Below are 27842 nucleotides of genomic sequence, written 5' to 3'. Positions count from 1 at the left end.
ACACACACACATATACACATACACAGACACTCATATGTAATTTTAAGTTTAACTATTATAGCACAAATAGAATATTCACTGCTTGGGGAGAGTAATTTAAGTAGTATGCGGGATCTATTAACTATTTTTTGGTGAGCCAATTTTGCAAAATGGCTAAGAATCCAGACTCCTAGAAAAATTGCTGGTGTTCAAGGCAGCTGTGTGACCTTCAAGAATTTGCATACCTTCTCTGTGCTTCAGTTCTCTAATTTATAAGATGAAGATAGTAGTAAAAGTACCTACTTCACAGGGCAGTCTTCAAGGTGACCTGAGTTAATATATTTAAAGCATTTAGAGTGGTGCCTGGTACATGGTAGAGGCTCTATGTGCCAGGCACCTACTTGGTTCTGCTAAGTGACCTAGGATAAAGGTGCTGTCTTTAGTAAAAAAAAATATTGATTTAAATTATATTATTATTTCCACATGGGTTTTCCTTTTTTTTTTTTACTACATGCCTTTTCTGTAGAACTTTATAAGTGTCATATATTCAATCTCAAGTGAGAAAGTGAAAAATTTACATTTTGCAAGATAGTTATGCAAGCGTTAGTAAGAAACAGCTGGTTAGTATTTGATATTCTTTTCTGCTTGTGGGGAACCCTCCCCGTGAAATATAACAATTTGAAGAACGTGGCAACTGGACATTATCAGAAAGCATCCAGAGAATCTTTGGGGGAGGCAGTCAAGGTGCCGAATTAAACAGTGTAGTACGAAATGGAAGGTGCATATACAAACCTCCTGCTCCGTGCAGAGCACTTTTCTTCTTCTTTTGCTTCACTGAATGTTAATTCTCACCCAAGACCGTCTCCTTGTTTGCAGGAGTCTGCAAAGATAGAACATTTATAGGAATTAATGCTCTGTGGGTATACAAGACATAGACCCCGAAGAACTAAAAAAGCATGAATAAATGTATTCCAATTACAGGCTAATGCAGGTAATGGGTTTATAGTACTTAGAGGTCTGAATCTGTTCTCTGACAGCCTGCAGACATTAGGAGCCCCTCATGGCTCGCCTGCAATGCAGGCATTATGGAGTGATTTTTACTTTACTGCCTTTTCCATCAGATCATCCCCTTTCTTTCACACACAAGGTTAATTCACTTCTTGATCACATTATTTCCTCGCTGCTCTTTGACAATATAAAAATTCTGAGTGGACAGCTCAATCCCTCTTCCATCTCAGATTTGATTGTTATGGTATTGCTCGGCGTCCCTCAGAGGCCTCCAGCAGCCTTTGCTGCACTTTATGACACTTAAATGGCTCAGTTACAATTTCTCCATCTATTCACGAAATGCTGTTAATAACTCATTTCCAAAGAGGCCCTTCTTTATGTCTTGGCATTAAAGGAATTTTTATTAGGTGCCAGGATAGGTGACACACAGCCCCAGTAACCAAAGAGTTAATTAATCTGTTGAAATTTATTGCCTTTTATACTGCACTCAGTGTGACAGTCCCTAAGAGAAACAGATACTATATTTACAACCCGGGTTGAAATATTCAGTAATATAGTCTGCATACTGACCTACTCCATCAGGGTATGCCTTTTGCTAGAACATCCATTAATCACAGAAGATGAATTTGTGTAATCTGTCTTCTTTCTTATTCTGAGATTCCAATAAATATTGAAATAATAATTTATTGATTACCTTGCAATATAAATGTGTAGTAAAGTCACCCGAGACATTTGCATGGTAATGCATTTTGGAAGTTCTTGGCATTCTGTGAGAATGAAAGGAGAAACTGTGTTAGGAGTGACATGGAGTACTCTTGTGGGCAAAACACCAAACTTAATTTCATACTGTGTGTAGCGAAATGATAAGGTAGCTTTTGAACTACCAAAAATCATAACCACAGCCACGATAATTACATTCCCCAAAGTAAGCAATATGAGCATTTATTATCACATTTGCACCTTACTTTCTTTGTGTATTATCCCCAGAATATTTTAGATCACAAATAATTTCTTTCACTTGTAAAGCCATTTCTTTCCTGCATTTAATACAGGCAAAGATGAAAAGGATACAGGAATGTTGGGTGCTATCTTCCATTTAATTCCATTAAAATCTTCTGGGACCATTTTATTAATTTTTAGGCTGAAATGTATATTTCCTAGGACTACAGTTTGGATAGCGCATTGGGCTCTCATCCTAAATGTAAACTCAGTTCTACAGTTTTCATGAGTTGTTCCCGTTACTTTTGGGGCATTAGTTTCGACATAACTTTAGGATCCTGACAATTTTTGTATCAAATCTGATTTGGTCCGGAAACATTGGAGAAGTGCATGGTGGGTGTTACAGAATGTTGAGATGCCCTTATGGATCAAGCATAATTATTGCTAATGACTCAAAAACTCTAAATGTCCTTGTATCTGAATATATAGTAAATGTACTCATGCTGCATCGGGTAAACATGAAGTGAACGACCAGCATTTCTGTTCTGCACATGCACACCACCACCAGCAGCATTATACCTTAGGGTTTGTTATAGGTGCCATTCTTCTAGTTGAATTCAATCATGTATAGTTAATGTAACCCATTTCTGGTCTCCATAATAATTTATCTCAGTTTTGGGCAACTCTTTATGATCAGGATAACTCCGCAGAGTGGATGAAATTCTAATGTGTGAGGTTTGTTTTCTAGTGCTTTACTGATAAGGTTAACCAGATGGTGAAACGTAATAGCTTGGAAGATCCAGTTTTGATATATGGTCAATCATTTCTGGAATGATAATGAAAAAGCAAGAAGAAACAGAGCTTTTTAGATTCTCTTCTTGGTCATGAAATTGAAAATATCCTTTTTTGGAGGCAAAAGAAGTATCTCATCATAATTCTCCTGACATGTAAACCTCTTGGCTATATATTTCTAAAGGAAGGCAAAGTATTTTGAAGATTTCGCTATAAATTTTTATAGATAGTATATTTATATCACACTTTTTTAGGCAAAATATTGTGAAACTTTTTAATGTCACCTAAAACAGTGTTTCTGATGTAGATTTCAAAATAAAATATTTTCTTTAGTGTTTTTTATAATGATGCCAATTAAATAATATATTTCTCGTATGCCTATTTTATTTTTTTTGCCTGTTTTATTTTGAAACATTAAATCAGTGACTATCAACATATTATAAAATTAAGCAGCTGTGAACTTTGTCCTGCTATAACACTTGCTGATTTAACACAGATACTATTCTTTGAAAGTAGGCATACAGTTTTTCATCAGGTTTCATTTCTGCTGATTTATTTTAGTCATGGATTATGCATGTTAAGTATCTTACAAAGGAGTTATGTGGATGCATTACGCTATGTCTTTGGTGGTTAGGTATCCTATGAGATGGCATATTATCACATAATTGCTGTACTTCTCCCCTCCTTTTTTTTGTTTTGTTTTGTTTTGTTTTGTTTGGTCCTTTTTACTTGTCGGTATTAATAGTTGCTCCTTGTTCTGCTCATATAAAGTTACATTCTGATTTAAGTTCTCCCTGGTGTTTGGCTAATTGGACTATTCATTTAAAGTATACTATGTTTTATTACCTTATCTTCCACGGTATTTTACATTTTGGATTGACTGATTCTAATTCCTGTTTCACAGTAGTATAATTTCACAGTAGCATAACCTTGGGAATCCATTAAATTTGGCCTTTAAAACACTGCTTTGTTTTTCTCCACACAGTAGTGAAAAGCTGTGGCATTTTCTGGCACCCACATTGACTCTTTCCTTTTTATAGCAGCACTACATTCCCTTCCCTTCTTAATTCACATCAGAGCAACATGATGCATATTTATTAAGCATCGATCACATGGCAAGTTCTGTGTTGGGCACTGAATATATGATGTTGAATAGGCATAATTGCTACTTTCAAGCTGCTCGAACTCAAAGTCTGTTGATTGAGACAGAAAAGTAACAAATAATGATTCTAAAAACCATCTCTCTCTCCCCATCACGTTAAATTGTGGAAGCTGGCCATTTATGTAGCTTTCGTCCAAACAGGGCACTTAAAATGGATTATTTTCCTTAATCTTAACAAGGCTATGAGTCTGTTACTATGATTGTATCATCCCCGTTTTACTAATGCATGAGGTTGAGTTAGAGAGGGGCGAGGTGACCCACCCCGGCCCTGGATTCTATTGTACCTGAGAGGGGATCAGAATGGGGCCACCTGACTCCAGTGATGGGACACTTAACCACTCACTCATCCTGCTCTGCATAATTTATTCCAAAAAAAAGAAATATAATTTTTGTGTATTTATTGTCCCACCTCTGATGAATGAATTCTTTCCCAGAGATTTTCCATACTTCTCTATCATGTAACGAATTCCCACATACACGTTTCTAGCCTCTATTTTGTTCCTAGGTAATTTGTATTGATTTTTGGTTTATTTGTCTGTTCTTATCCTAGTCCTAAAACTGGTAACTTTAGAAAGTTTTAATGTCTGATTGGGTGAGTGTCTCCTTTTTCTTATTCAAAATGTGTTTTCTGTTCTTGGGTCTTTACTTTTTTGTTAAAGTTTTTTATTGTTAAATTTATTATACATACAAAAGAATACATAAAAATTTATGTCCAATGTAAAGAATAATAATGAGAGCCATCATGAATCTATTACCCAGTTCAAGAAATAAAATATTGCCTTGATATTCTTTTTGTTATGATCCTCCTTGATTTCTTTCTATTGTGCCCTCTCCTTTCCTCTCAATGGTAATAGGATCAAGGTGTTTGTATTCATCTTTTCTCTGCCTTTCTTTATAGTTTTCCTATCTATGTGAATAATCTATTATTTTGATTTACTTGTTTGACATTTATATAATAAAAAAACTGGATATAATTTTCTCTAACTTGCTTATTTTTGTTCAGTGTTATGTTTTGAGATTTATCTGTTAATGTAAGTAACAGATATTTTATTTTATTGCTATCTAATACCCAATTATATGTATATAACAAATTATTTTCCATTCTGTTGATTGATATTACACACTTTCAGGTTTTACAATTACAGGCAATGCTTCTATGACCATGTTTGTATACATATTCTTCATATATGTGCAAGAATTTCTCTCAAGTATGTACTAATTAGTGGAGTTGTTGAATCCTAGGCTGGAAAAATTATGTTCAAATTTACTAGGAAGTATCAAACTGTTTTCCAAAGTGATTATCTTTGTGTGCCTGTCGACAGTATGTGGGAGATTTTGTAGCTCCACATTTTGCCAACACCGTGTTGCGTGAACTTAAAAATTGTTTTTTTATCCATAGGTGTAAAGCAATATAGCATTATGGCTAAGTTTTATTTCTCTGATTACTAAGGAACACTGTTTTTGGTCTATCTATCTATCTATCTATCTATCTATCTATCTATCTATCTATCATCTATCATCATCTATCATCTATTTATCTATCCATCCATCCATCCATCCATCCACTCATCCACCCACCTATCAACCTATCTGCCTATCTATCTACCTACCTATTATCCATCTACCATGTATTGTTATTTTTTCCCCTTCTATACAGTCTATCCAAATCTTTTTAAACTTAGGTTATTTAGCTTTTTCTCCTTGATTTCATAGAAGTTTTTGAAATATTCTTAACATAAGTTCTTTACAGTTATGTGTGTTACAAATATATTCTCCACCCTTGGCACTTATGTTTTCACTCTATGGTAACTTTTGATTATCAGACATCTTCAATTTTAATGGAGTTCAAGTTTATCAATCTTTTTCTTTGTAGATTGTATGTTTTTGTGTCTTGCATAATAGTTCTGTAAGTCATAAAAGATATTTTCTTATTTTATCTTTTTTTTTAGAGTTTTATTTGTTTATTTGACAGAACAGAAGCAGGGGGAGCTGCAGAGGGAGAAAGAGAAGCAAACTCCTCGCTGAGCATGGAGCCTAGCTCAGGGCTTGATCATGAGATCATAACCTGAGCCCAAGGTAAGACGCTTAACTGACTGAGCCACCCAGGCGCCCCTTATGTTATCTTTTAAAAGTTTTATGCTTTTGTCTTTCGCATTGATTTTCAATCAATTAGTAGCTAATTTTTTCATGTGTGTGTGTGTATATGATATGATGTAGGAAATCTAATAACAGTTTTCAATAAGAATAATTAAAATGCCCAGAACTTTTTCAAATAGCCCTTTCCCCTCTGATATGAAGCTCTAGATTTATTAAATCATTACAGTCCATTTTGCATGGATTTGTGTCTAGACTTTCTGTTCTGTTCCAGGAATCTATTTATCTAGTTATACTATAGGATCTTAATTACATAGCTTTATGATAAGTCTTCAAATCCATTAGCTTAAGAGTCCTCCCCAAGTTGGTGGCTATTCAGGGGTTTTTGCTCTTTCACATAAATTGTAAAATAAGCTTGCAACTTCAGTGGTAACAAATATGGTTAGGATTTGGATTGAATACTCTATAAATTATTTGTGGGAGAATATTAACTTTCATGATATTGAGTCTCTTCAAGAATATGGAATATCTATCCACTTAAAAATCTTAAATATCTTAATAAAAACTATATAATTTTATTCCTAAAGCACATCCTTGCATTTAGTTGACTTTATTTCCAAGTACAGTTTAATTTTAATTTTTAATTGAAGTGATTAACATATAATGTTAGTTTTAGTTGTCCAACATTTTGATTTGACAATTCTATACATTACTCAATGTTTACCACCATCTATCACCTTATAACGTTACACCATACAGCTTTTGCTTCTATTGTGTAGGTTCTTAAAATTACTGTTTTTGATTGTTGCTAGTGTTAAATATTTTCAATTGAACTTTTTTGTATTGATGTTTTATCCACTAAAATTACTTATACTACCATTGATAGAAAAAATTACCTAGAGATGCTTCTGAATTTTCTTTAAGAAAAAAAGCAGTAATCACTAACTCATGATAAGTTTTGATTTTGTTTTTACCAGTTCTTTTGTTTTCTTATTATTTTCATCCCATCGTACTACACTAGCTAGGACAGCCATTAAATATTAAAAATGAATAGGAATAACAGGTATCTGTAGATTGTTTTTTCCATGGCAGTAATTATATATGAGATTTGTTTTCTATATATTTGTAATATTCATCTAACAAGTTTAGGAAGTTCCTTCTGATTCCTCAGTTGACTAAGAGTTTTCTCCTTTTTTCCTATTTTAGTAGTCACAGACATATTGAATTTTATCACTTTTTCTGCATATGCTTAGAAAATGTATAAGGTTTAGCTCCTTTAATCCATTAGTATAATGAATTGTAATAATCAGTTTTTTGATATGGAACTTGTCTTATATTCCTGGGCTAAACACAACTTGGTCACTGCTCTGGATTAAATTGTGTCCCCTCAAAAGACGTTGAGATCCTAATCCCTGGTACCAATAAATGAGACCTTATTTGGAAATAAGGTCTTTGTAGCTACGATCAGGTTAAGATCAAGTCATTACAGTGAGCCCTAATGCAGTCTGACTGTTTTTGTTACAAGAGAGCAGAGGATCATATGAAGACACAGGGACACGATGAGAAGACAGCCATATGAAAATGGAGGCAGAAATTGGGCTTATGCTCCCACATGTCAAGGAGTGCCTGGTACCACCAGAACTAGAAGAGGCAAGGAAGTATCCTTTAATGACATGGCAGGAAGCATGGCCCTGCTTACACTGGCCTTCAGCACCATGAGAGAGTACGTTTCTGTGGTTTTATTTTATTTTACTTTATTTTATTTTAAAGATTTTAATTTATTTCTTTGAGAGAGAGAGAGATAAAGAAAGAAAGAGAGAGAGCACGAGCAAGGGGAGGGGCAGGGAGAGAGGAAGACAAGCAGAAGTCTCTCTGAGCACAGAGCCCCACTTGGGGCTGGATTCCAGGACTCTGAGGTCATGACTAGAGCCAAGTCAGTTGCTTAACTGACTGAGCCACTCAAGCTCCCCTCTGTTATTTTAAACTGCCCATGTTTGGTACTTTGATATAGCAGCCCTAAAAACGGATATAGTTAGGTTTTCCTGCTAAGTTTGAAATAATAATACTTACTCTACAAATTCAGCATCAATATGCATAAATGAGATTGCTGAATACATTCCAATTTTTTTACTGTTTGTTTTAATGGTTATCAAGGTTATGGTAGTCTCATCAAATAAATTGGGGGCAATTCCCTCTTTTTTGTTTTCTGAAAGAGGAATCTTAGATTTGCCCTTTCCTTTACTGTTTGGTGGAGACCTATGGAAAGTTATCTGGGACTGGTATTTTATTTGTGGGAAATGTTTTAGTTATGAATTAATTTCTCTAATGATAAGAGGACTATTACTATATTTTTCTTCTTGTGTTTGTTTTGGTAAGCCACATTTTTAAGGAATCTATCCATTTCATCTAGTTTTATTTCCTCTCATTTTTACATTTGCTAACATAAAATTGTTTACAATTTTATTTTCTGTTCAATCAATGCAATTTCTGAAGGCATATCTACCTTTTATCATGAGTTTGTTATTGAATATTAAGTATTTCCCAATTTCACTATGAATTTTCCTTTGAAATAAGGTATTTAAAAGAGCATTTTTAAGTTCCAAACATGTGTTATTTCCTTAGTTACCTTTTTTTGTACCAAATATTAAGATAATTTCATTGTCATCGGGAATTTGTGATGTATGATACAAATTCTTTAAAATTATTGGAAGCTAGCTTTGTGGCTTAACACATGGTTCACAGTGTTTCCATACCATCAATAATTTCATGTATGACCTATACAGAATGTATCTTCTCCATATCCGGAGTACAGTTCCATTTAAATATTAGCTTTAAGTTATTAATTTGTAGTCATATCTTCTATAGCTTTATTGACATTTTATAGACAACTCCCTTAAACTCCACAACAATCCTGTGGTTTAATCTTATTTGGAGGTCACCCTGATGATTTTATCAAAGCTTTGAATGAAGTCCTGCTCTTAAGGGCTGAATTCATAAGGCCATGCCACCCCAAAGACTGTCAGGGTCCTGAAGCAAAAGTCAACCTCAGGCCAGGGCAGAAGTTCCAGGAAAACTAACGATCAGGATTGATCTAAAGAGGATGCGAACTTTCCAACTGACTTGGTCTACACAAGATCCCCTCTGAAACAAGCACACCTCCAAATGCCTCAGTAAGAGGCAGATTAAGATGTCCCAGAGGCACACTACACCCTAGTTTCTTTTTTAAAAGGCATGTGTCTATTCTACTCTGCTCTCCTAGACATGATTTCATCACACAGACCCTTCCTGTGCCACAGAGCAAAGTTTTGTTCTAGAAGATAGCCTGAGTCTGAGATGGGCTCACATCCCACTTTTACGGCATCTCCAGATATTAAAAACGCATCTCAAAACCATTCGGGGGTCTGGTCAGCTCACAATGATGGGGTAGCCTCAGCATCCACACCTTAGCACCCTTTCCACAGGCTCCGGTTTGTCCCTGTCCCATTTGCAACACACCAGCAAGGAGGATGGGGATTACCATACAACATTTCTTGGGGCCACGGGCAATGGCCTCATTGGCTAATGTGACTGTTTGCTCCTATTTCTCAAACTAGCTTCAAAACACAAAAACCTAGTTTAAAGAGGGGAAGAAAGGTACGATTCCCGCAAAGGGACACCGGGGCTTCAGCTTCCGTGGATTTCCTAAAGCAACATCTTGACCCAGCTAGTGCTGGGTCCCCGATGAGCTATGGGAGTGGATGGTACAGAGCCAGTGGCCTGCACAGCTGTGTCTGTCCTTTCGACTCCCACCGAGGTAGGCATGGGGGTCCGGGGCTTCTCCTGCTTCTGCTGCACAGCCAACTCCTGCCGCAAATCTCTGGCTTCGTCCTTCAGTCGCTGAACAGATTCTAGGAGATTCTCTTTCTCATCAAGCTCACTCTCCAGGAAGGCATTTCTTTCAATGGCTTGATTCAAACGCTGCTCAAAGTCTTCCAGAGACATGTTCGTGGCCCGTTTTGCTCTTTCCAAGTCATCATTTGCTTTCTCCAGCTCTCTGATGTATTTCTGAAGTTGATCCTTAATTGCTTTGGTCTGGGCAAGGTCATCCTCCAAGGCTGAAATCTGCCGGTAGCCTTCGGAGTGCTGAGTTTCAAACTTCTCCTTGATGGTTTCCAGCTCCATACGAAGGCGGTTATTCTCCGACAGGAGGTCCCTGTTCCTGGTTTCAATCTGTTGCAGCTGCGTCTCCAGTTCAGCATCATATTCGCGGCTTCCCTCCTGGAATTCTCGGAGTTCCTCCTGCGTGTTCTCTGCCCTCTGCTTGTAGGTCATAGCCAGATCTTTCCAGTAGTTCACTTCTTCCTCCTCAGAACTGAAAGTCTTTCCCGAGTCTTCCATTGTGAAAACAAAGGAAGAGGTCACTCTCCTTGTGGCATGGTGTCTGGGAGCGGTCCGCAAGGACGGGCGTGGATGTGTCTTGTTAAAGCAACGTATAATATTTTGAATTTTAATCTTGTTTGGCCATCTTTGTCTTGATCTGCAGGGTGTAGTCCATTTACATTTATTGTACTATTTATTTGGATTGGGCTATATCATTGTTTGCTTTCCATGATATCTCCCCATTTCTATTGTTGTAGCTCCACTTCCTTGCCTTCTTTTTGATTATTACTTTCTTTTGTCTATTTTTATTCATTTTATTCATTTTTCCCTCTTAAACCTGTTTGGAAATTCTATGTTTATTTTTTAATCCATAATCTAACTATTCAATATGTATTTTTAACAAAGCCTAAGATAATTACAAAGATATTTACAAAGCCCAAGAGTATTCCCTACACTTGAATCATAGGAGCATCTTAGAATACATTAGTTTTGATCAGCCCCGTGAAATTACATCCAATTGTTGACAGGTATTTTAGTTCTAGCTAAATTATAAGTTACTTTTATTTCTTCATTTAATCAATTTTTCAAATATTTTTCTTACATATTTTCTATTATATTTAGCTTATCAATAATTCTTGCAGAGTAGATTTTTTCCTCTTGGATTATTTCCCTCCTGTTCATAAATTCATGAAATTTTCCTTTATTGGAAGTCTTCTGGTGATAGCTTCTCTACCATTTTATTTGATAATTTTTTTCCAGATGTTTCTGAGTTTTTTTTTATTTTTAAAATTGAGGTATAATTGACACAACATTATGTTCATTTCAGGGTACAACACAATGACAACACAATGATATTTATATACTGATAAGCTTTTTATTTTTCCTTCATTTTGAAAGATAACTGTGTATAGAATTGTATGTTGACAATAAAAGGTAATATGTTCACAATAAATGAAAATGTAGTAAACTTCGGGATAGGAATACAGACTATAAAAAAGGACTGAACAGAAAATGTAGAACAGGAAAATGCAATATTCAAAAAATAATCTTTTAGGGTCTTAACAACATATATGGTTTAGAACATGAGTCAGTTTATTTGAAAACTGATTAACAATTAATATAAATTATTTAATCTGTAACTCAGAAAAAAAAAAATAGAAGTCCTTGTAAGACTACTGTGGCCATCCATCTTAAAACAGTAGATGGATCCACAACCCAAAATCTGTTTAAGGACTGATGATACCTACCCCACCCCACACACATACACTAAGAGGTATGAAAAGTTTATTATTTATACAGCAAGGCCATTTGGGAGAGCTGGGCAGTCCTTTCAAGCTGATTTGGAAAGAGCAACAGAGTAGTGATTTGAGTCTCCTGCTGGTATCTAAAGAGGCTTTCTTATCAGCTTCTCCATATGTAGGATAGAAAGGGAAAGGAGAAGGGCTTGGTTTAAAAGCTGTCAGTACTTAAATATAAAAAATGAACCCAGACACTTGTTACAGAGACAAGGTCCAAAATGTTTAAAATATATATGATTAGTGTTCAGGAAGTAGAAGAGAAAGACAATGTGGCAGAAAAAAATATTGGAAGATATCACAGCTCAAAAAGTCCAGATTTGCTGAAGGATTTGAATATACAGGTTCAAGAAACTGACAAACTCCAGCAGGATAATCACAAAGATGACCACATCCAATCAAGCCACTGAAAATCTAAAGCAAAGAAAATCTTGAAAGTTGCTAAATAAAAATTACATGTGTCTTTTTTAGAGCAAATTCCTAGGAGCAGATGAACCAATCATATGGTCTATCAGCCAGGGTTCAATCAGGAGAAGAAACTACATAGTAATTTAAGTTGTGGGAGTATAAGGAATTATTAAGTTATAATAGGAAAGTCACTATACAAATATAAAGGGAACTCTAAAGGGTATTACAGGAATGAGGGTGAATACCCACAGAATGATAAAGTTGAGAGGGGGAGCCTTCCTCTAGTGGGAGTTAAACTTAACAGGACAAGGTATTATTGTGGCCTACTGGATGGTGAAGAGGTTCACCAGGTTGCTATGGTCAAAGCTGGTCCATAGTTGCCAGGCAATTAAGAGATAATGTTCTGGGGTTATAGGTGAGCTGAAGATGGGGAGCAGGTACAGAGAGGCAGTAGCATTGCTATTGTGAGCATGAAGTTGTCAGAATATTGTGTCCACATCAGGAAGACCATAACAAGGCAGTAGTTTGGTTCAAATTGTTGCAAAGGGTGGAAAGTTCTGGGCACCTGGAGCATACAGCACTGGATAACCCCATATAGTTACTGCTGATGGGTTGTGCGGCAAGAACAAGGAAAAAACCCCACAAAACACAGCAGACCAGAACAGAGAAGAGAAACCCCTAGTTCCTGCAATGTCTCTTTTGTGCCTTCTACTGAATGATGATGAATTTGAACCTAACACAGCACATTGATAATTAGCATGTATGGTAAGTAATGTTTAAATTTATAAAAAGTGTTAGACTATTTTCCAAAATATTTGTATCATTTTTCATTCCCATAATGATATGAATGAGAGTTCCAGATGGTATCAGTGTTCTCACCAATGCTTGGAATTGTCAAAGTTAAAATTTTATCCATTCTAATGTGTGTAGTGGTGTCAAATTACCTTTATTTGCAATTCTCTAATGATTAATAGCATTTTACATGTTTATTTACCTTCCATATATATTTGTTTGCTTCAAAATTTTCTTGCTCCAATTTGAAAGTGGGATGTTCATTTTTTTATTATTGAATTATAATTCTTTAAAAAATATTCTGTGTATTAACCTTCTGTATGTAATGCTTTGTATGTACTTTCCCTTGGAGTGCGGCTTGCCTTTTGTTGTCTTTAGAAGAGCAAATAAGTTTAACTTCGTTGAGTTCAATATATCAGTTTTACAGGTTTATGCTTTTTCTGTCTTTTATTCTATGAAAACTTTGCTTAACCTAAGTCTGCAAAGACTTCTCCCCATATTATTTCTGGGCTTCCTGTAGTTTTAACTGTCACATTAGATTATATGAGCTCATTTCTGAGAGGTAATGATGGATATTTATTTATGCATGTGGATTTTCATCATTCTAGAACCTTATGTTGAAAAAACGTTTCTCTTTCCATTGACTTGCCTTGGTGCCTTTACTGAAAATCAATTCACCATAGACGTTTAAGACTGTTGGTTAAAATTATGTTAAAGATTTTTGCCTAAATATTTAACAGGAACATTGGTCTGTACTTTTCTTCTGTGTTGTTACCTGGAGTTGCCGGGATGCAACGTTTGAGGGTATAATCCTTTATGCTTCCAAGTCTTCTCAAAGTTTCCAACACCAACTGCAAGTTCAAGGGGGTTCCCAAAATCAACTTCAGGTTTGATAATCACTAGAACTCATATAACTCACTTAAAGCTATGGCATTCATAGTTGTGGTTGTGGGAAAGGGTACATTAAATAAGCCAAGGGAAGAGATGCATGGGGCAAAATCTGGGAGGATTCCAAAAATGAAGTTTCTATTGCCCTCAGGTTCTGTTACGCTCCTGACATCAGTGTCTGGCAGTTCACACAATGTTCATAGTTATACATAGTATAAATCTCACAATTCATTTTTATTTTTCCATTAAACCACTGATTATCTTTTAAGAAGATTTAAAAAGAAAGGAAATGCCTTTCATATTTACCACATATTTATCATTTCCACTTTTATTCCTTTGTATAGATCCAAATTTCTGTACAGTTTTATTTTAATTTTGCCTGAAGTAATTTCTTTAACATTTCTTATAGTGCAGTACTGCGGTGATGATTTCACCCAGCTGCTGTTAGTATGAAAAATTTCTCCTTTCATCTTTATTTTTAAAAATTATATTTGATGTGCATAGATTTTTGAACTGATAGTTTTTCTCTTAAAACTTTAAAGATATCTCTCCATTGTCCTTTGACTTACATAATTTCTGACAAGAAGTCTATTTTCATAGTTTTCAATAGTTCCTCTGTATGTAATGCATCCTTTTTCTCTAACTGCTTTAAAAATGTTTTTCTTTATTAGCAGTTTTTAGAAATTTGACTATGATGCACTTTGATGTACTCTTTATCACATTTCTTTTGCTTGAGTTTCATGAACTTCTGGGACATGTTAGTTTTTAGTTTTAATCATTATTTGGAAATTTTTCATTCGCTATTTCTACAAAAATATTATCTGCTTTCTTTTCTGGGATCCCATTTTTACATACATAGTACTGCTAGATCTGTTCCATGGTTCATTGACATTGTGTTAATTTTAATACTTTTTTCTTGATGTTTCCCTTTATATAATTTCAGTAATGTTCAATGATGTTTCCTTCTCCAGTGTATGATCTGCTGGGATAATCTATCCAATCCATTATATTTTCCATTTGACATATTGTATCTCTAGAGATTCTTCTTGGGTCTTTTTTTGTATCCTTCATTTCTCTCTTCATCACGTTGTGGATACCTATATCTTCTTGCACACACTGAGCACATAGTCTCATTTCATGCTCTTCTATCATCTGTGTCATTACTGTGTCGTTATTTATTTTGTTCTGTGTCATTTTCCTACTTCTTTACATGCATAATCTAAAAAATTAAAATGAATTGATTTTAATGGAATTTAATTTTAAAAACAACATGAAACTCAAAAAGGATGAAAAACGTTCTAACTCTGTGAAGGTAGGAATCATTGACCTAGACCAAAATTGATATTAAAATATTAGATTTGTATTGAAATGTGTCATTTGTTTGTATTTTTCTCTCATACTTTCTACTCATATAATTTTAAACAAGGAAATGAATATAAATGATTTTACCTAAATAATTCCATTCTTTATATGGTCTCCTTTGATACCATAAGGAAATTAGGGCTCATTACTGCAGGACAGTGATGAAATTTTAGGTCCCCAATCAGAAAATCCAACATCAACTTGGCCTCATTACAGTCCAGTGAAGATGGAAGACTAGACTTCCCATGCAGCATTTGCTGAGGGAAAGTATGGAGCTGAGGTTTTTCTCCATAGTGTTTAGCTGAAATAAAGTGGTGGTTGTTTAAAAGTAGTCTTCCTTGTCCTTTGGCTAGAATAAAAGAGCAGAATATTCTTGAAGATTTTTTGTTTATTGTTTGTATCCATTGGCATTTCTGGTTTCCTGGATTCTTTAGCACCCAGTGTGGACATGTTAAGCCAAAGGAAGACCTAGGGAACTCATTGGTGGTGTTCTTTGGACACCAAGCTGGCCTGCCTTCTTCTCTATATATTTCAAAATTGTCTTATGCTTGCTTTATATATAATGTTCAGGGTTTTTTGTTTTGTTCTGTATTTTTTTTTTTTTTAGCTATACCCAATTGGAGGAATAGGGAGAAATTTCTATTCCATCTTATCCCAGAACCAGAAAGCATGCCCAATAACTGTTGATTAGATATTGGATAAAATGAATTTTGTTTTTTTGATGTTAATTTTTAAAATCTTCCATTAAATGTTACTGGGATTTGTTTTAGGATAATACTAAGTGATTTGAAAGAGTTTTATAATTTCTTTGTTTACTTTTAAGCTTTGCTGGGGTTGGTCCTGAGATGTCTTTGCTTTAGGGCTAGTTTGATCTCACTCCTAATGCAATATGTATGTTCTTTAGGACTCTACTGAATTCCCTGTGTATTGAGATGTATTTGCACATTGGTTCCTGAAAAAAAATGAACTATTCCAAGCCTTCTTCGAGGCTAAAGAGTTTGTTTTTCCTACTTCTTACAGGGGGGACTTTTTCTGATCTTGCATAACATCCTTATACTTATCTACAGGTCAGTTCTTAGCAAAATCTTTAGAGAATCCTTTTTCAGACCTCTAGAAGGAATTCTTTCTGTGTCTAGTTCTTTCTTTGGTATTTGGCCCCAAATCCTAGCCCTCCGTCTCCCTAAACTCTGCATTCTGTCTCCCTAACTCAGCTAAGTCATGGGATTCTGTTTGGGTTTCTGTCCCCCTACATTGTGGCATAGAAATTCTCTCCAGGAAGTTGGCTGGGAAAATTGTTAGATTCACTTCCTATGTTTCCCTATCATCCAATGTTTAAAAACAGTGTCACACATTTTGTCCGGTTTTCTAATTTTTTAAAAAAGATTTTATTTATTTATTCATGAGAAACAGAGAGAAAGGCAGAGACACAGGCAGAGGGAGAAGCAGGCTCCATGCAGGGAACCTGACATGGGACTTGATCCCAGGTCTCCAGGGTCATGCCCTGGCCAAAGGTGACACTAAACTGCTGAGCCACCCAGGCTGCCCAGGTTTTCTAAGTTTTTAAAGAGGGTGAGTCCTTTTCCTCTTTATCAATCCTGGTTGGAAATGGAAGTCCTTCCTTGCTCCTTATAACCATCACTTCTTCCTTTCTAGTTTTAATGTTCTTTAATTAATTTCTTTTTTTCCAGTTACCTTTCAATTACTAGTAGGTTTATTTTTAATGTATCTATCTATCTAATCTATCATCATCTATCATCTTTGTGGGGTGAAGGATAGTGAAGGAAGAAAAACATCCAGATAATTACTATTTACCTCTGCATTTTCTGGCTAAGGTTCAGGCTATACTGTGTGTTGGGGGCTCTAATATTGCTCAAAATAATAAACATAGTGTTGCTAGTCTGAGCAATTTTGGAGATTTTTTCATTTTCAAAAATAAAATAAGATAGCTGAGAAGCTTACATCTATCCTTCTATACCTATCAAACTTCTACCCTCCCTCCATTATTAGGTAATAATAATAGTATTCGATAGTGTCTTCTCAACCCCCAAAGCAGAGTTGACACAACGTTCTTTCCATTATATCCTCAAATTGAAGATGCTGACTTGTGCCTAGCAAAGGGGCTGGAATGAATAACCAAATTGATGATTGATGAGGACTATGATGTGAAAAAGCAAAAATTTTTCATAGGTGTAAAAATGTTGGGAAAATTTTGTTGCCATATTATTTTTCTGTATACTACAAAATCAAAAAGGAAAAAAAAAGAATGTTACATTAAAGATGCTGACTTTTTAGCTTTAACTTAATCTGTAATTATAAATCTATCATCAAAACCAAAAAAGACAAATGTAAAAAATTGACTATATTGATGGATGAACACAGAATTTAGGTGCATATACCTAGATACTGACATTAGCAGGTTGACAGTGAAAGCATGTTAGCATTTTAAAAGCTAAATTAAAAATAAAATCTAAACCACATTAGGGATATGTTAAAGCATGTAGAAAATGAATTAATATTTGTTCATGTGTATTCTAGTCCATTCGTTATTGAGCTTATATGTGTTATTTATACTCCCAAAAGTAAAGATTTTAAGTATGCTTCCTTTTTTAAAAAATATTTTATTTATTTATTCATGAGAGACACAGAAAGGCAGAGATATAGGCAGAGGGAGAAGCAGGCTCCATGTAGGGAGCCCGATGCAAGACTTGATCACAGGGCCCCGGGATCACGCCCTGAGCCCAAGGCAGACACTCAACCACTGAGCCACCCAGGCATCCCCAAATATCTATTTTCTAAGCTGTAGGTCTACTCTATGAACTACTATCCATTTCCATCTATTTTATTTGATACTACAATACAACTCAAATTTTCCATAAGAATCTAAGAACCAAATCTACAATATTCTTGGAAGAAAACGTACACATATATCTTCTTGATCTTAAACTGGCAACAGTTTCTTAGATATGATATCAAAAGCACGGTCAAAGAAAAAGTAAGTCAACCAAACCTCATCAAAACTAAAAACTTGCACATCATTAAAAACTTGCACATTGAAGGACACTACCAAGAAAATGCAAAGACAACTTGCAGAATGAGAGAAAATATTTGCAAATCATATACCCGATAAGGATTTAGTATGGAAATATACAAAGGTTAGAACAACAATAAAAAGACAAATAATGCAATTAAATAATGGACAAAAGTTTTGAAAAGATTTCCCTAAAGATGTACAGATGCTCATTAGATACATGAAAAGATGCTTAATTTCATTTGGGGAAGGCAAATCAAGACCACAACGAGGTATCACTCTACACGCACTACAACGGCAATAAGAACAAACAAATAAACAAACAGAAATTGACAAGTTTTGAAGAAAGTGAAAGGGATTCATACATTGCTGCTTACAGTGTAAAGTGGCACAGCCACTTTGGAAAATAGTCTGGTTGTTTCTTAACTTAAACAAGAGTTACCAGAGTTACCATATGACTCAGAAACTCTACTCCTATGTATATAACCAAGAGATTTGAAAGCATATAATTACACAAAACTTATACATGAATATTCATAGCAGCATCACTTACAAGTAGAAACCACCCAAATATTCATCACCTGATGAATGGATAAACAAAATGTATTAACACCATATGATGGATCATTTAGCCATAAAAAGAAATGAAGCAGTGATATGTCTACAGCACAGATAAACCTTATAAACGTTATGCTTTGTGAAAGAAGCCAGGCCCAAGGACCACCTAGTATGATTTTATTTATATGAAATGTTTGGAAAAACAAATTCATAGAGACAGAAGATATATTATGATTTCCAGAGGATGAAGAAAAGGGGGAAGGAGGGAGGGATTCCTAATGGGTACAGAGTTTATTTTTGGGGTGATGAAAAGCTTTTGGGATTAGATAGTGGTGATGGTTGCGCAACCTCGGGAGTACACTAAAGACAACTGAATTGTACACTTTAAATGGTGAATTCTGTGATATGTTAATTATATCTTAATAAAAAGTGAATATTCTAAGACAATCAGCTCAGACCAACCTAACTCAAATTTCTCTTGTATGGTATAAAAAGTTAGGATAAGATTTGCCAAATGTTGAGGCATAACAGTCCATCCATATTTCAAATGTCAAAGTAATTTAAAAATTTTTTTTTAAAGATTTATTTATTTTAGAGCGAGAAAGTGAGAGTGCATATGTGGTGGGGAGGGGCAGAGGGAGAGAGAATCCCGGGTAGACTTCCCACTGAGCATGGAGCTCTGTGTGGCTTCATTTCACGACTCTGAGATTGTGACTTGAGCTATAATCAAGACTCAGATGCCCAACCTACCAAGCCACCCCTGTGCCTCCAAATATCAAGGTAATTTCTTACTTTGATGGTGTATTCTTGCTAAGTGCAGTTGATGAAAATTAATCAGTGCAGTGACCATGAGGTGAAAACACAGTAGTGTAACTTGGAGCAATTTAAGATAGTGTAAGATTTTTAAAAAAATGTAAATTAGTGTAAGATTTTGTAAAAACTTACTCTTGAAAGATAGATGAAAACACCAAAAATAAGACAGGCATACCTCATTTTGTTGTGCTTCGCTTAATTTTACTTTGCAGATACTGTTTTCTTTTTTAAAACAAATTAAAAGTTTGTGAAAACCGTTCTATCGGCACCATTTTTCCAACAGCATCTGCTCACTTCATGTTCCTGTGTCACATTTTGGTAATTCTCGCAACATTTCAAATATTTACACTATTGTTTTTTTTTTTTTTTTTTTTTTTTTTACTATTGTTATATCTATTATGTTGATTGGGAATTATGGCTTCCAGAAAGCTCAGATGATGGCCTGCAATTTTTAGCAATAAATTATTTTTAAAATAAGATATGTACTTTTTTTTTGACAATGCCATTTGCACATTCAATAGATTACAATATCATGTAAATATAACTTTTATATGCACTGGGAAACCAGAAAGTTCAGTCGACTTGCTTTATTGAGATACTCACTTTATTGCAATGGTCCAGAACCAAATTTACAATATCTCTGAGGTATGCCTGTAATGTAATGAAACCCTGGACTTAAAATCCGAGATAATACTTATAAAGACTGAAATAGGTGGAGGGGAGATTTTCCAAATACGAAGGCTTAAATAGATTTCTGTATCACTTGTCACTCTTACAATTACATGAACATAATTTTGAAAAATTCTGAGGATAACCACAGAGTTAAAAATAAAAAAAAAAATCTTTCAAAAGAAATAGACAAAAAGCAGACAAGTGCTGTCTGTGTGGAAAACAAAACAGCAAATAAGTAACAAAAGATACATAAAAACAGAAAACAGAGAACAAGAAGACAAAAGTAAGGCTAAGTATAATATTTATGAGAACAAAAGTGAATGCATAAAAAACACAAAGACTAAAGTTGAATCAAGCAAATGAAAAGAAACCAAAAAAAAAAAGAAAAGAAAAGAAAAGAAATCAGGGCTCAGGAACATTAAAATCAGACAAAGGCCAAAATAATTACATGGAATAAAAAGAACCCCTTTATATTGCAAAAGCACACAATTCACAATGATGGTAAATATAACATCAATATTTATGTGCTGAATAATCTGTTCTCAAAATATACAAAATAAAGCAATTAAAATACAAGGAAGAGATGATGGAAACATGTTAGTCAGAGATTTTGACAATTTTCCCGCACTATGTGATCAAATAAATACATAGAAGATCAAGGGAATATTATTGATAAGGTTAATAGATGCATATGGAACTTTGAAACCTACAAAAAGATATAGATCTTTTTCTGTGTCATTTGGACATCCATAAAAATTGATAATCGATGAGGCCACAAAGAAGCAACTTAATAAATAAATTCCCCAAGGAATAAACATTTTATCATAATCAAGTTAAAATGAAAATTAGTAACTGATTTAATTCCATCAAAAGCTATAACTTGATCAATGAGAAATCAGCTTTACTTTATTTCTCCTAATTATGTGTTAAGTCAAAAAGGAAAAAATTAGAATTAAGTATATCAATACTGACATCCACACCATACTTAGGGAGGAAATATATTGCCCTTACCAGCTTTATTATAAAATATATTTAAAATCATTGAGTAAACCAATTTGAAATCATGTAAAAATGCAAAAAATTAAAGGGAATAGCAGTAATTTAAAAATGTGAAGGCAAAAATTAATGAATTACAAAATAGAAAAAGGATTTAATTGATAAAAAATATTCCAACTGCTATTTTCCTTAAACGGCCAATTGATAGATAGTCTCTAGCAAGACTGATAGGAAGGCCAGAGGACTCAAATTTCTGTTATTGTAGATCTAATAATAACGTGGTTGCCAAAGATAATGTCAGCAACTTCATCCACTTATTGAACACTTATTTTGGACCAGATACTGCGTGGATGGCTTTATTTTATTTATTTATTTATTTTTTTAATAATAAACTTATTTTTTATTGGTGTTCAATTTGCCAACATACAGAATAACACCCAGTGCTCATCCTGTCAAGTGCCCCCCTCATGCGTGGTTGGCTTTATATACAGAATTGTTGAGTTTGGGATTTGAAGCCCCCATTTCCTGCATTTAAATCTTATTGCTGTGAGCTGTTAGCTATCTCTATTCCTTCTAACATAAAATTAGGATGATAGTCACACTTACTTCATAGGACAGTTATGGAGATTTTACATGACAAACATGTAAAATGCTGACAGCAATATGTGGCATAGCGTATATACTTGAAAAAGCCAGTTCTAAGCTGCAGATGGAGTGCATCATTAAGAACTGTATTTGATGCAAATAATCATGTCTTCTATAGTGGCTTAAATAAATAAGAATTCTGTTTTCCTCATGTAAGAAGAACTCTAGAAGTAAGAAGTCTAGAGCTGGAATGGCAGCTCAGTACTACTTATAGCACCAGGACTTTACGGTATATATATTTATGCTACCTACCCTGCCCCACACACTGGAATATTATTTAGCCATAAAAAATAGGTGAATCCTGCCATTTTTGAGAACAGGGATGGATCTTGAGGGCATCTTTTGAAGTGCACTAAGTCAGCCAGAGAAAGACAAATATTGTCTGATCTCCTACACGCACACAAAAGATCATGTTTGTGGTTACTAGAGGAAGGAGGTGGGGGGTTGGGGTTATCGGGTGAAGGCGATCAAAAGGTACAAACTTCCAGTTGTAAGATAAATAAGCACTGGGGACGTAATGTACAACATGATGACTATAGTTAGCACTGTTGTGTGGCCTATTAAAGGTTACTAAGCAGGGAGATCCTAAAAATTCTCATCTCAAGGAAAAAAATACTTTTTCTCTTTCTTTTTCTCTTTTCTATTTATATGAGATCATGGATGTTAACCAAACTTATAGTGATAATTGTTTTGCTGTAAATAAAGTGGTTGTGCTGTATACCTTAAACATGTCCAGTGCTGTATGTCAATTATGTCTTAATAAATCTGAAAGGAAAAAAAAAAGCACTGGGACTTCTTATAACTTCTTATTTTGCTGTTCTTTCTCTGTGGCTATCAGCCTTGTGGTCACAAGATTTGTGGTACACCTCCAGGCATTGCATCTGTAGTCCAGGCAGGAAGAAAGTTCAAAGCTTTATCTTTATGGGGTTGTATTTTTTGATTTGAAAAGACAGCACTCCCCATTGACTTTTCACTGACCAGAAATGCATTGCATGGCTAATCCTAATTGCAAAGGAGACAGGGAGATTAAGCATTTTTAGTTGAGTACAATGCTGTGCTTAACAAAATACAGTAAAGGAGAGGAAGCCATGGATCGTGGGTAGGTAACTGGCTGTATCTCTCATGGAGAGGTGTAAAAGTTTTAATGTGTACTAGTACAATATTTTTATAAATGAGATGATTATATATATATTTCTTGATTATATATACATATATTTCTTGATTCAAAAATGAGGAAACTTTTGAATGATTAATAAGGTTTTTTAAAAAATTTAAACAATTACATTAAAAAGGACACCAAGCCAGGGTGATTGCACAAGCAATATGTTTTTCACTTCTTTGAGGACCCATTGTATCCATTAGTTTTTAAAATGTTCCAAAGGATACAAAAAAAAAAAAAAAAGGAAACATCTCTATTTGTGTTACAACGATGGCAAAATATTTTGTTACCAAAAATGACAAAAATTGCTCCAAGGAAAAAAAATATAGGCCAAACTTAGTTGGGCATAGAGATAAAAATGCTAGAAAAAATATCCATAAATACATTTTAGTATGTACAGTTATCAATAACATGTTACCATTAAGGTTTTTTTTTCCTAGAAATCAAGAGTGGTAAAATATTTGACAATCTGTTTGTATAATTCATCCCATCAACAGGAAAAATTTGAAAAACTATTTGTTTACAAAACTCCTAATAAATTATTAGGATTCTTCCTTAATATTGTATAAGTATGTCCCAATAGCCACTTTATAGTTAGTGGCATTTCTGTTACAGTCAGGAACAAGAAAATGATGCTAATGTTCACAAATAATCTTTTATCTTAAAAAGAAATTAATATGATTATCCAAAGGAAGAAAACAAAATTATCATATAACAATGATATGTGTTGCCATCTGAAAATTTCTATAGGCTATTAAACCAATACAGTATATTTGTTATGCAGAAATATACAATCATTAACTAATTAGAAATCATGAGTTTGAAAACATGATAAAAAATCTAAATTCAATGCCAAATATAAACTAGGTGTTAACCTACCAAATTTATGTAGAACCTGTATGGGAAACATTTTAAACTTCAGTAAAGGATTTAAAAGACGTGGGAATAACCCATGCTGCTCATAGGAAAGACCTAGCATTGTAAAGATAATACTTTTTTTTTCCAAATTAGCCTCTAAATAGCCTATATCTTAATGACATTTTAATGAGATTTTTTTCAAAACTTGGCAATATTATTTTTAAAGCCGCAGGAAGAACAAACAAACAAGAATATCAAAAGTAATTATGATAAGAATAGTTTCTAAGGCAATCATCGTCTTACTAGAAATTTAACATATTAGGCTTTTAATGATTTAAACAACAAGATTGTGCGGGGATAGACAGACACATGAAATAGAAAAGAAATGCGTAGAGAAACCTAAATATGGCAAATGACTTACCTTGTGATAGAAATTGATTTTTGTGGTTACTGAAGAAAAGACATTCCTTTGACCCCAGCCTGTCCTCCATGACTCTGCCTCATGGGTGGCTCTCCTCGCTCACAAATGGCATGGCTCTTATGGTCTTCTCCAGTCCTCCATGGTTAGACAGCCCCCCAAGTTAGCTCGGTGTCCATTGTGAAATTGTATATTGATTTCTCGTTGCAGTTACTCTTTTATCTTCACAACTCAAATATGTGGATCCCATTCTCTGACAATACCCATAGATTTGCTCATCAATGGAGTCCACTGTCTGTGCAGCTCCTCTCCCTACTACTCACTTCCCATCTGAAGAGTAACTATCTGAAGCATTCTTTTTTTTTTCTCTGGTTTTCCATCTTGCCACCTTCCTCCTCTGATTCCCAGAAGCCAAGTTTGCCTTTTCCTTCAGTGAGAAAATGGAACACCTCCATTTCTTCAAATTTCTGCCACTGTAACTACAATCTTAATTACATCCCCACCTGTTATTTCCAGCTACTCTTTTTCCCAGTGGAAAAGGGGAGCTTTTAATTTTTTTGTTTTAAATTTCCCTGCCTAGGCTAATATCACCACCACTATTCCATTTAACTTGCCTCACTTCTTTAGGCACTTCCCTAGATTTGTCCCATTTCTTGTTCTTTCTTCACTGGGTCTTTTAGGATATTTTGGTTCTCAGGTCTGCTCCATCTTCAGAGAAAGCCTCCCTCAATCTCATGCCTACTGCTTCCCTCTCTTCCACTCCACAGGTAAACTTCTAGAAAAAGTTATGTACGCTTCCAATTTACTTCAAAACCTACACTAACGCTGCTCTCATTTAATCCAGGGAAAACCTACTGTTTGAGTTCTTGCATCCAGTGTTTTAAAACCCATCCTTTATTTCTCAGTTAAGCAAATAACTGCAAATAACAGAATGTTTTAAAAGAGTGAACGTTTATTTATTTATTTTTCCTCACGAAGAAGCCTAGAGAAAAGGAGTTTATGGTTATTAGTGATGTTATTTACCTATGTCTTTGCTTATTTTTAAAATTAATTTCGTCTATTGTTTTCTTGTTTTCCTTTTTATTGTTTTTAAACATTTTATTTATTTATTCAGGAGAAACACAGAGAGAGAGGCAGAGATAAAGACAGAGGGAGAAGCAGGCTCCATGCCGGGAGCCCGATTTGGGTCTCAATCCTAGGATTCTGGGATCAGGGCCAGAGCCGAAGGCAGATGCTCAACCACTGAGCCACCGAGGTGGTCTTTTGTTTTCTAATAAGGTTTTGTTCAATGATTTAATCAGTTGTTGCTTTATACATTAAGGCCAGGGTTAAATCTAGATCTTGTGGAGCTTAACAACTATACAAATTGGAGCGCCTGGGTGGCTCAGCCTGTAAAGTGTCTGACCCTTGATTTTGGTTCTGGTTATAATCTCAGGGTTGTGAGATTGAGCCCCAAGTCAGGCTCCATGCTGGGCATAGAGCCTGCTTAAAATCCTCTCTCTTCCTCTACCCCTCCCCCCACCTCTCTAAAAAAGTCCCCCAAATATAAAAATTGGAGATACTTCTTGATGAAAAAGAACACAAAATCATGAATATAAAAATTTTAGGTCCCTATTGGGGACTTGGAAGGGACCTTTTCAAGCAAGGAACTTCAAAATTAAAGCTCTGCTAACATCAAGGTAAGTTTGTCACTGATGGAGGATTTGTTATTTAAAAGAATACATGGTCATGTTTTATTTTCTTGATTTATTATATTTTAGATCACAGATTGGGGACATAGGAAAGGGAACTGTCATGCATCCAAATTATTTTTTTAGCATTTATTTAAGCATTAACTTCTTGATCATCAGTCTTTGTCAGGAAGACTGAATATTCATTGGTTAGAAGAAGATACAGACTTTGCTTTAATATTGAATATTCATTGAATGTTCATTGGTTAGAAGAAGATCTAGACTTTGCTTTAATACCATTTACAGTGAGTGGGGAGAGGGAGTGAGTGGGGAGAGAAAGAGACAGTGAGAGAGAGAGACTTAAACAAGTAAATAAGTATACAGTTCTGAAGTACGATAGAATGCTATGAAAAAAAAAAACCTTACAAGATATACGATTGGAATTACCAATTTGGACATGGCCTTTAGGAAGGGTGTATTTAAACTGAGTTTTGAAGAATAAGAAGAAGCCTACAAGATGCAGTGTGGGTAAGAGGAGTGTAGACAGAGGGAAGTATACCCTGAGGTAGGAAGGCACCTCCCCTCTGGTAACCATCAGTTTGCTCTTTATAGTTAAGGGTCTCTTTCTTGGTTTGCTTCTCTCTTTCTCTCTCTCTCTCTTTTCCTCTATGCTCTTCCCATTTGAGAAAGCCTGTGGGAGACCAGCAGTTCTGGAGATATGTGAGGAGAACAGAAGACCGACAGGTGATAAACACAGAGGGGTGGGCAAAGGCCAGCTAGTGACCGGTTCAGTGACCTGAGGGAGCAAGGTGATGAATGAGGGACAGTGAAGTGGGGAAAAGGAAAGCTAATAAAAGAGTTTAGTGAGCACATTAAGAATTGCCTGGTAACTAATTACCTCTGAGAAACCCTAGGAATTCTGTGGGACCTTCATATCCAACTTCTTCTCATGGATCCCTTCCTGATTAGTAAGGCATAGGCAGTATTTATCTGCTTAAGAGGATACATTCAAATACTTTCAGCTTGAAAGAGTTCATAATCAAATAAAAAAATACACGTATGATATATTTATATCCTTATTTATATGACATATTTATACATACCCTCAGAGGAGTTTATTATTTAAATATCACCTACCAGGGACTCTCCTCCCCAACAGACATCTTTGTGTATTGCAATTATTGCGTGTGCAATGCTTTCCTTCTATGTGTAAATAGTGGGATATATAATGGAATATATAATCGGATACCTAATGGGCATATGAAATTTACTAATTTGATGTATAGGTTTTTTTTTTTTGGGCAAATATCTTGAGAAGCATTGACAGTAAATGGTGAGCAACCTCCTGAACATGTGCTGTTTGCCAAGTCTTGAGGAGTAAGATTTATTTATTTCTGGAGGAAATAAGAAAAGAGGAAGAAGGAAGGAAAGAGAATGAAGAGAAGCCAACAAGATGGGAAAAATAGAAGTTGTGAGGTCATTGAAGTTCTAAGGTGGTGGGTAGCCAATAGACATTTGAAAGTTGATGTGAGTGGTGGCATTTTTAAACTTCAGTATGCACATAGATTACTTGGGGGATTTTGTTAAAGTGAAGATTGGGATGTAGTAGGTCTAGACTAGTTTGCATTTCTTTTTTTTTTAAGTATTTACTTAAATTCCAGTTAGGTAGTATACAATATAATATCAGTTTCAGGTGATACAATATAGTGTTTCAACACTTCCATACTGGCTCCAATAACTGGTGCTCATTACAAGTGCACCCTTAATCCCCTCCATCTATTTAACCCACCCACCTCCCCTCTGGTAACCATCAGTTTGTTCTTTGTAGTTAAGGGTCTATTTCTTGGTTTGCTTCTCTCTTTCTCTCTCTCTCTCTTTTCCTCTATGCTCATTTGTTTTGTTTCTTAAATTCCACATAAGAGTGAAATCACATGGTATTTGTCATAT

The 27842-nt window shown here is 34.9% G+C and overlaps 1 protein-coding gene and 1 long non-coding RNA gene across 2 annotated transcripts in view; both read right to left on the bottom strand.

The window, feature by feature from the left end:
• Positions 1-771: 771 nt before the first annotated feature.
• The window catches only part of LOC140625978 (uncharacterized), a 35865-nt gene continuing 8794 nt past the window's right edge, over positions 772-27842 (bottom strand). Inside the window, exons 2-3 of the long non-coding RNA XR_012025227.1 lie at positions 1682-1754; positions 772-859 (exon numbers count right to left, since the gene is read on the bottom strand). This is a non-coding gene — a long non-coding RNA (uncharacterized lncRNA). The remainder of the gene's footprint in view (positions 860-1681; positions 1755-27842) is intronic.
• Positions 9656-10414, bottom strand: LOC140626057 (nuclear distribution protein nudE homolog 1). The gene has a single exon (XM_072813681.1). It carries the CDS (start codon positions 10349-10351, stop codon positions 9656-9658), a length of 696 nt encoding a protein of 231 aa, XP_072669782.1. The 5' UTR covers positions 10352-10414.

This window comes from Canis lupus, chromosome 37 (genome assembly GCF_048164855.1).
Source record: "Canis lupus baileyi chromosome 37, mCanLup2.hap1, whole genome shotgun sequence".
In the NCBI taxonomy this organism is placed as follows: domain Eukaryota; kingdom Metazoa; phylum Chordata; class Mammalia; order Carnivora; family Canidae; genus Canis; species Canis lupus.
The sequence above is the reverse complement of the archived record's forward strand: the minus strand, read 5'-3'. Positions and strand labels throughout refer to the sequence as shown.

What these genes read in the sequence shown, in the direction of transcription:
- LOC140626057 (XM_072813681.1), bottom strand. Translation starts at nt 10,351, where the DNA reads ATGGAAGACTCGGGAAAGACTTTCAGTTCTGAGGAGGAAGAAGTGAAC.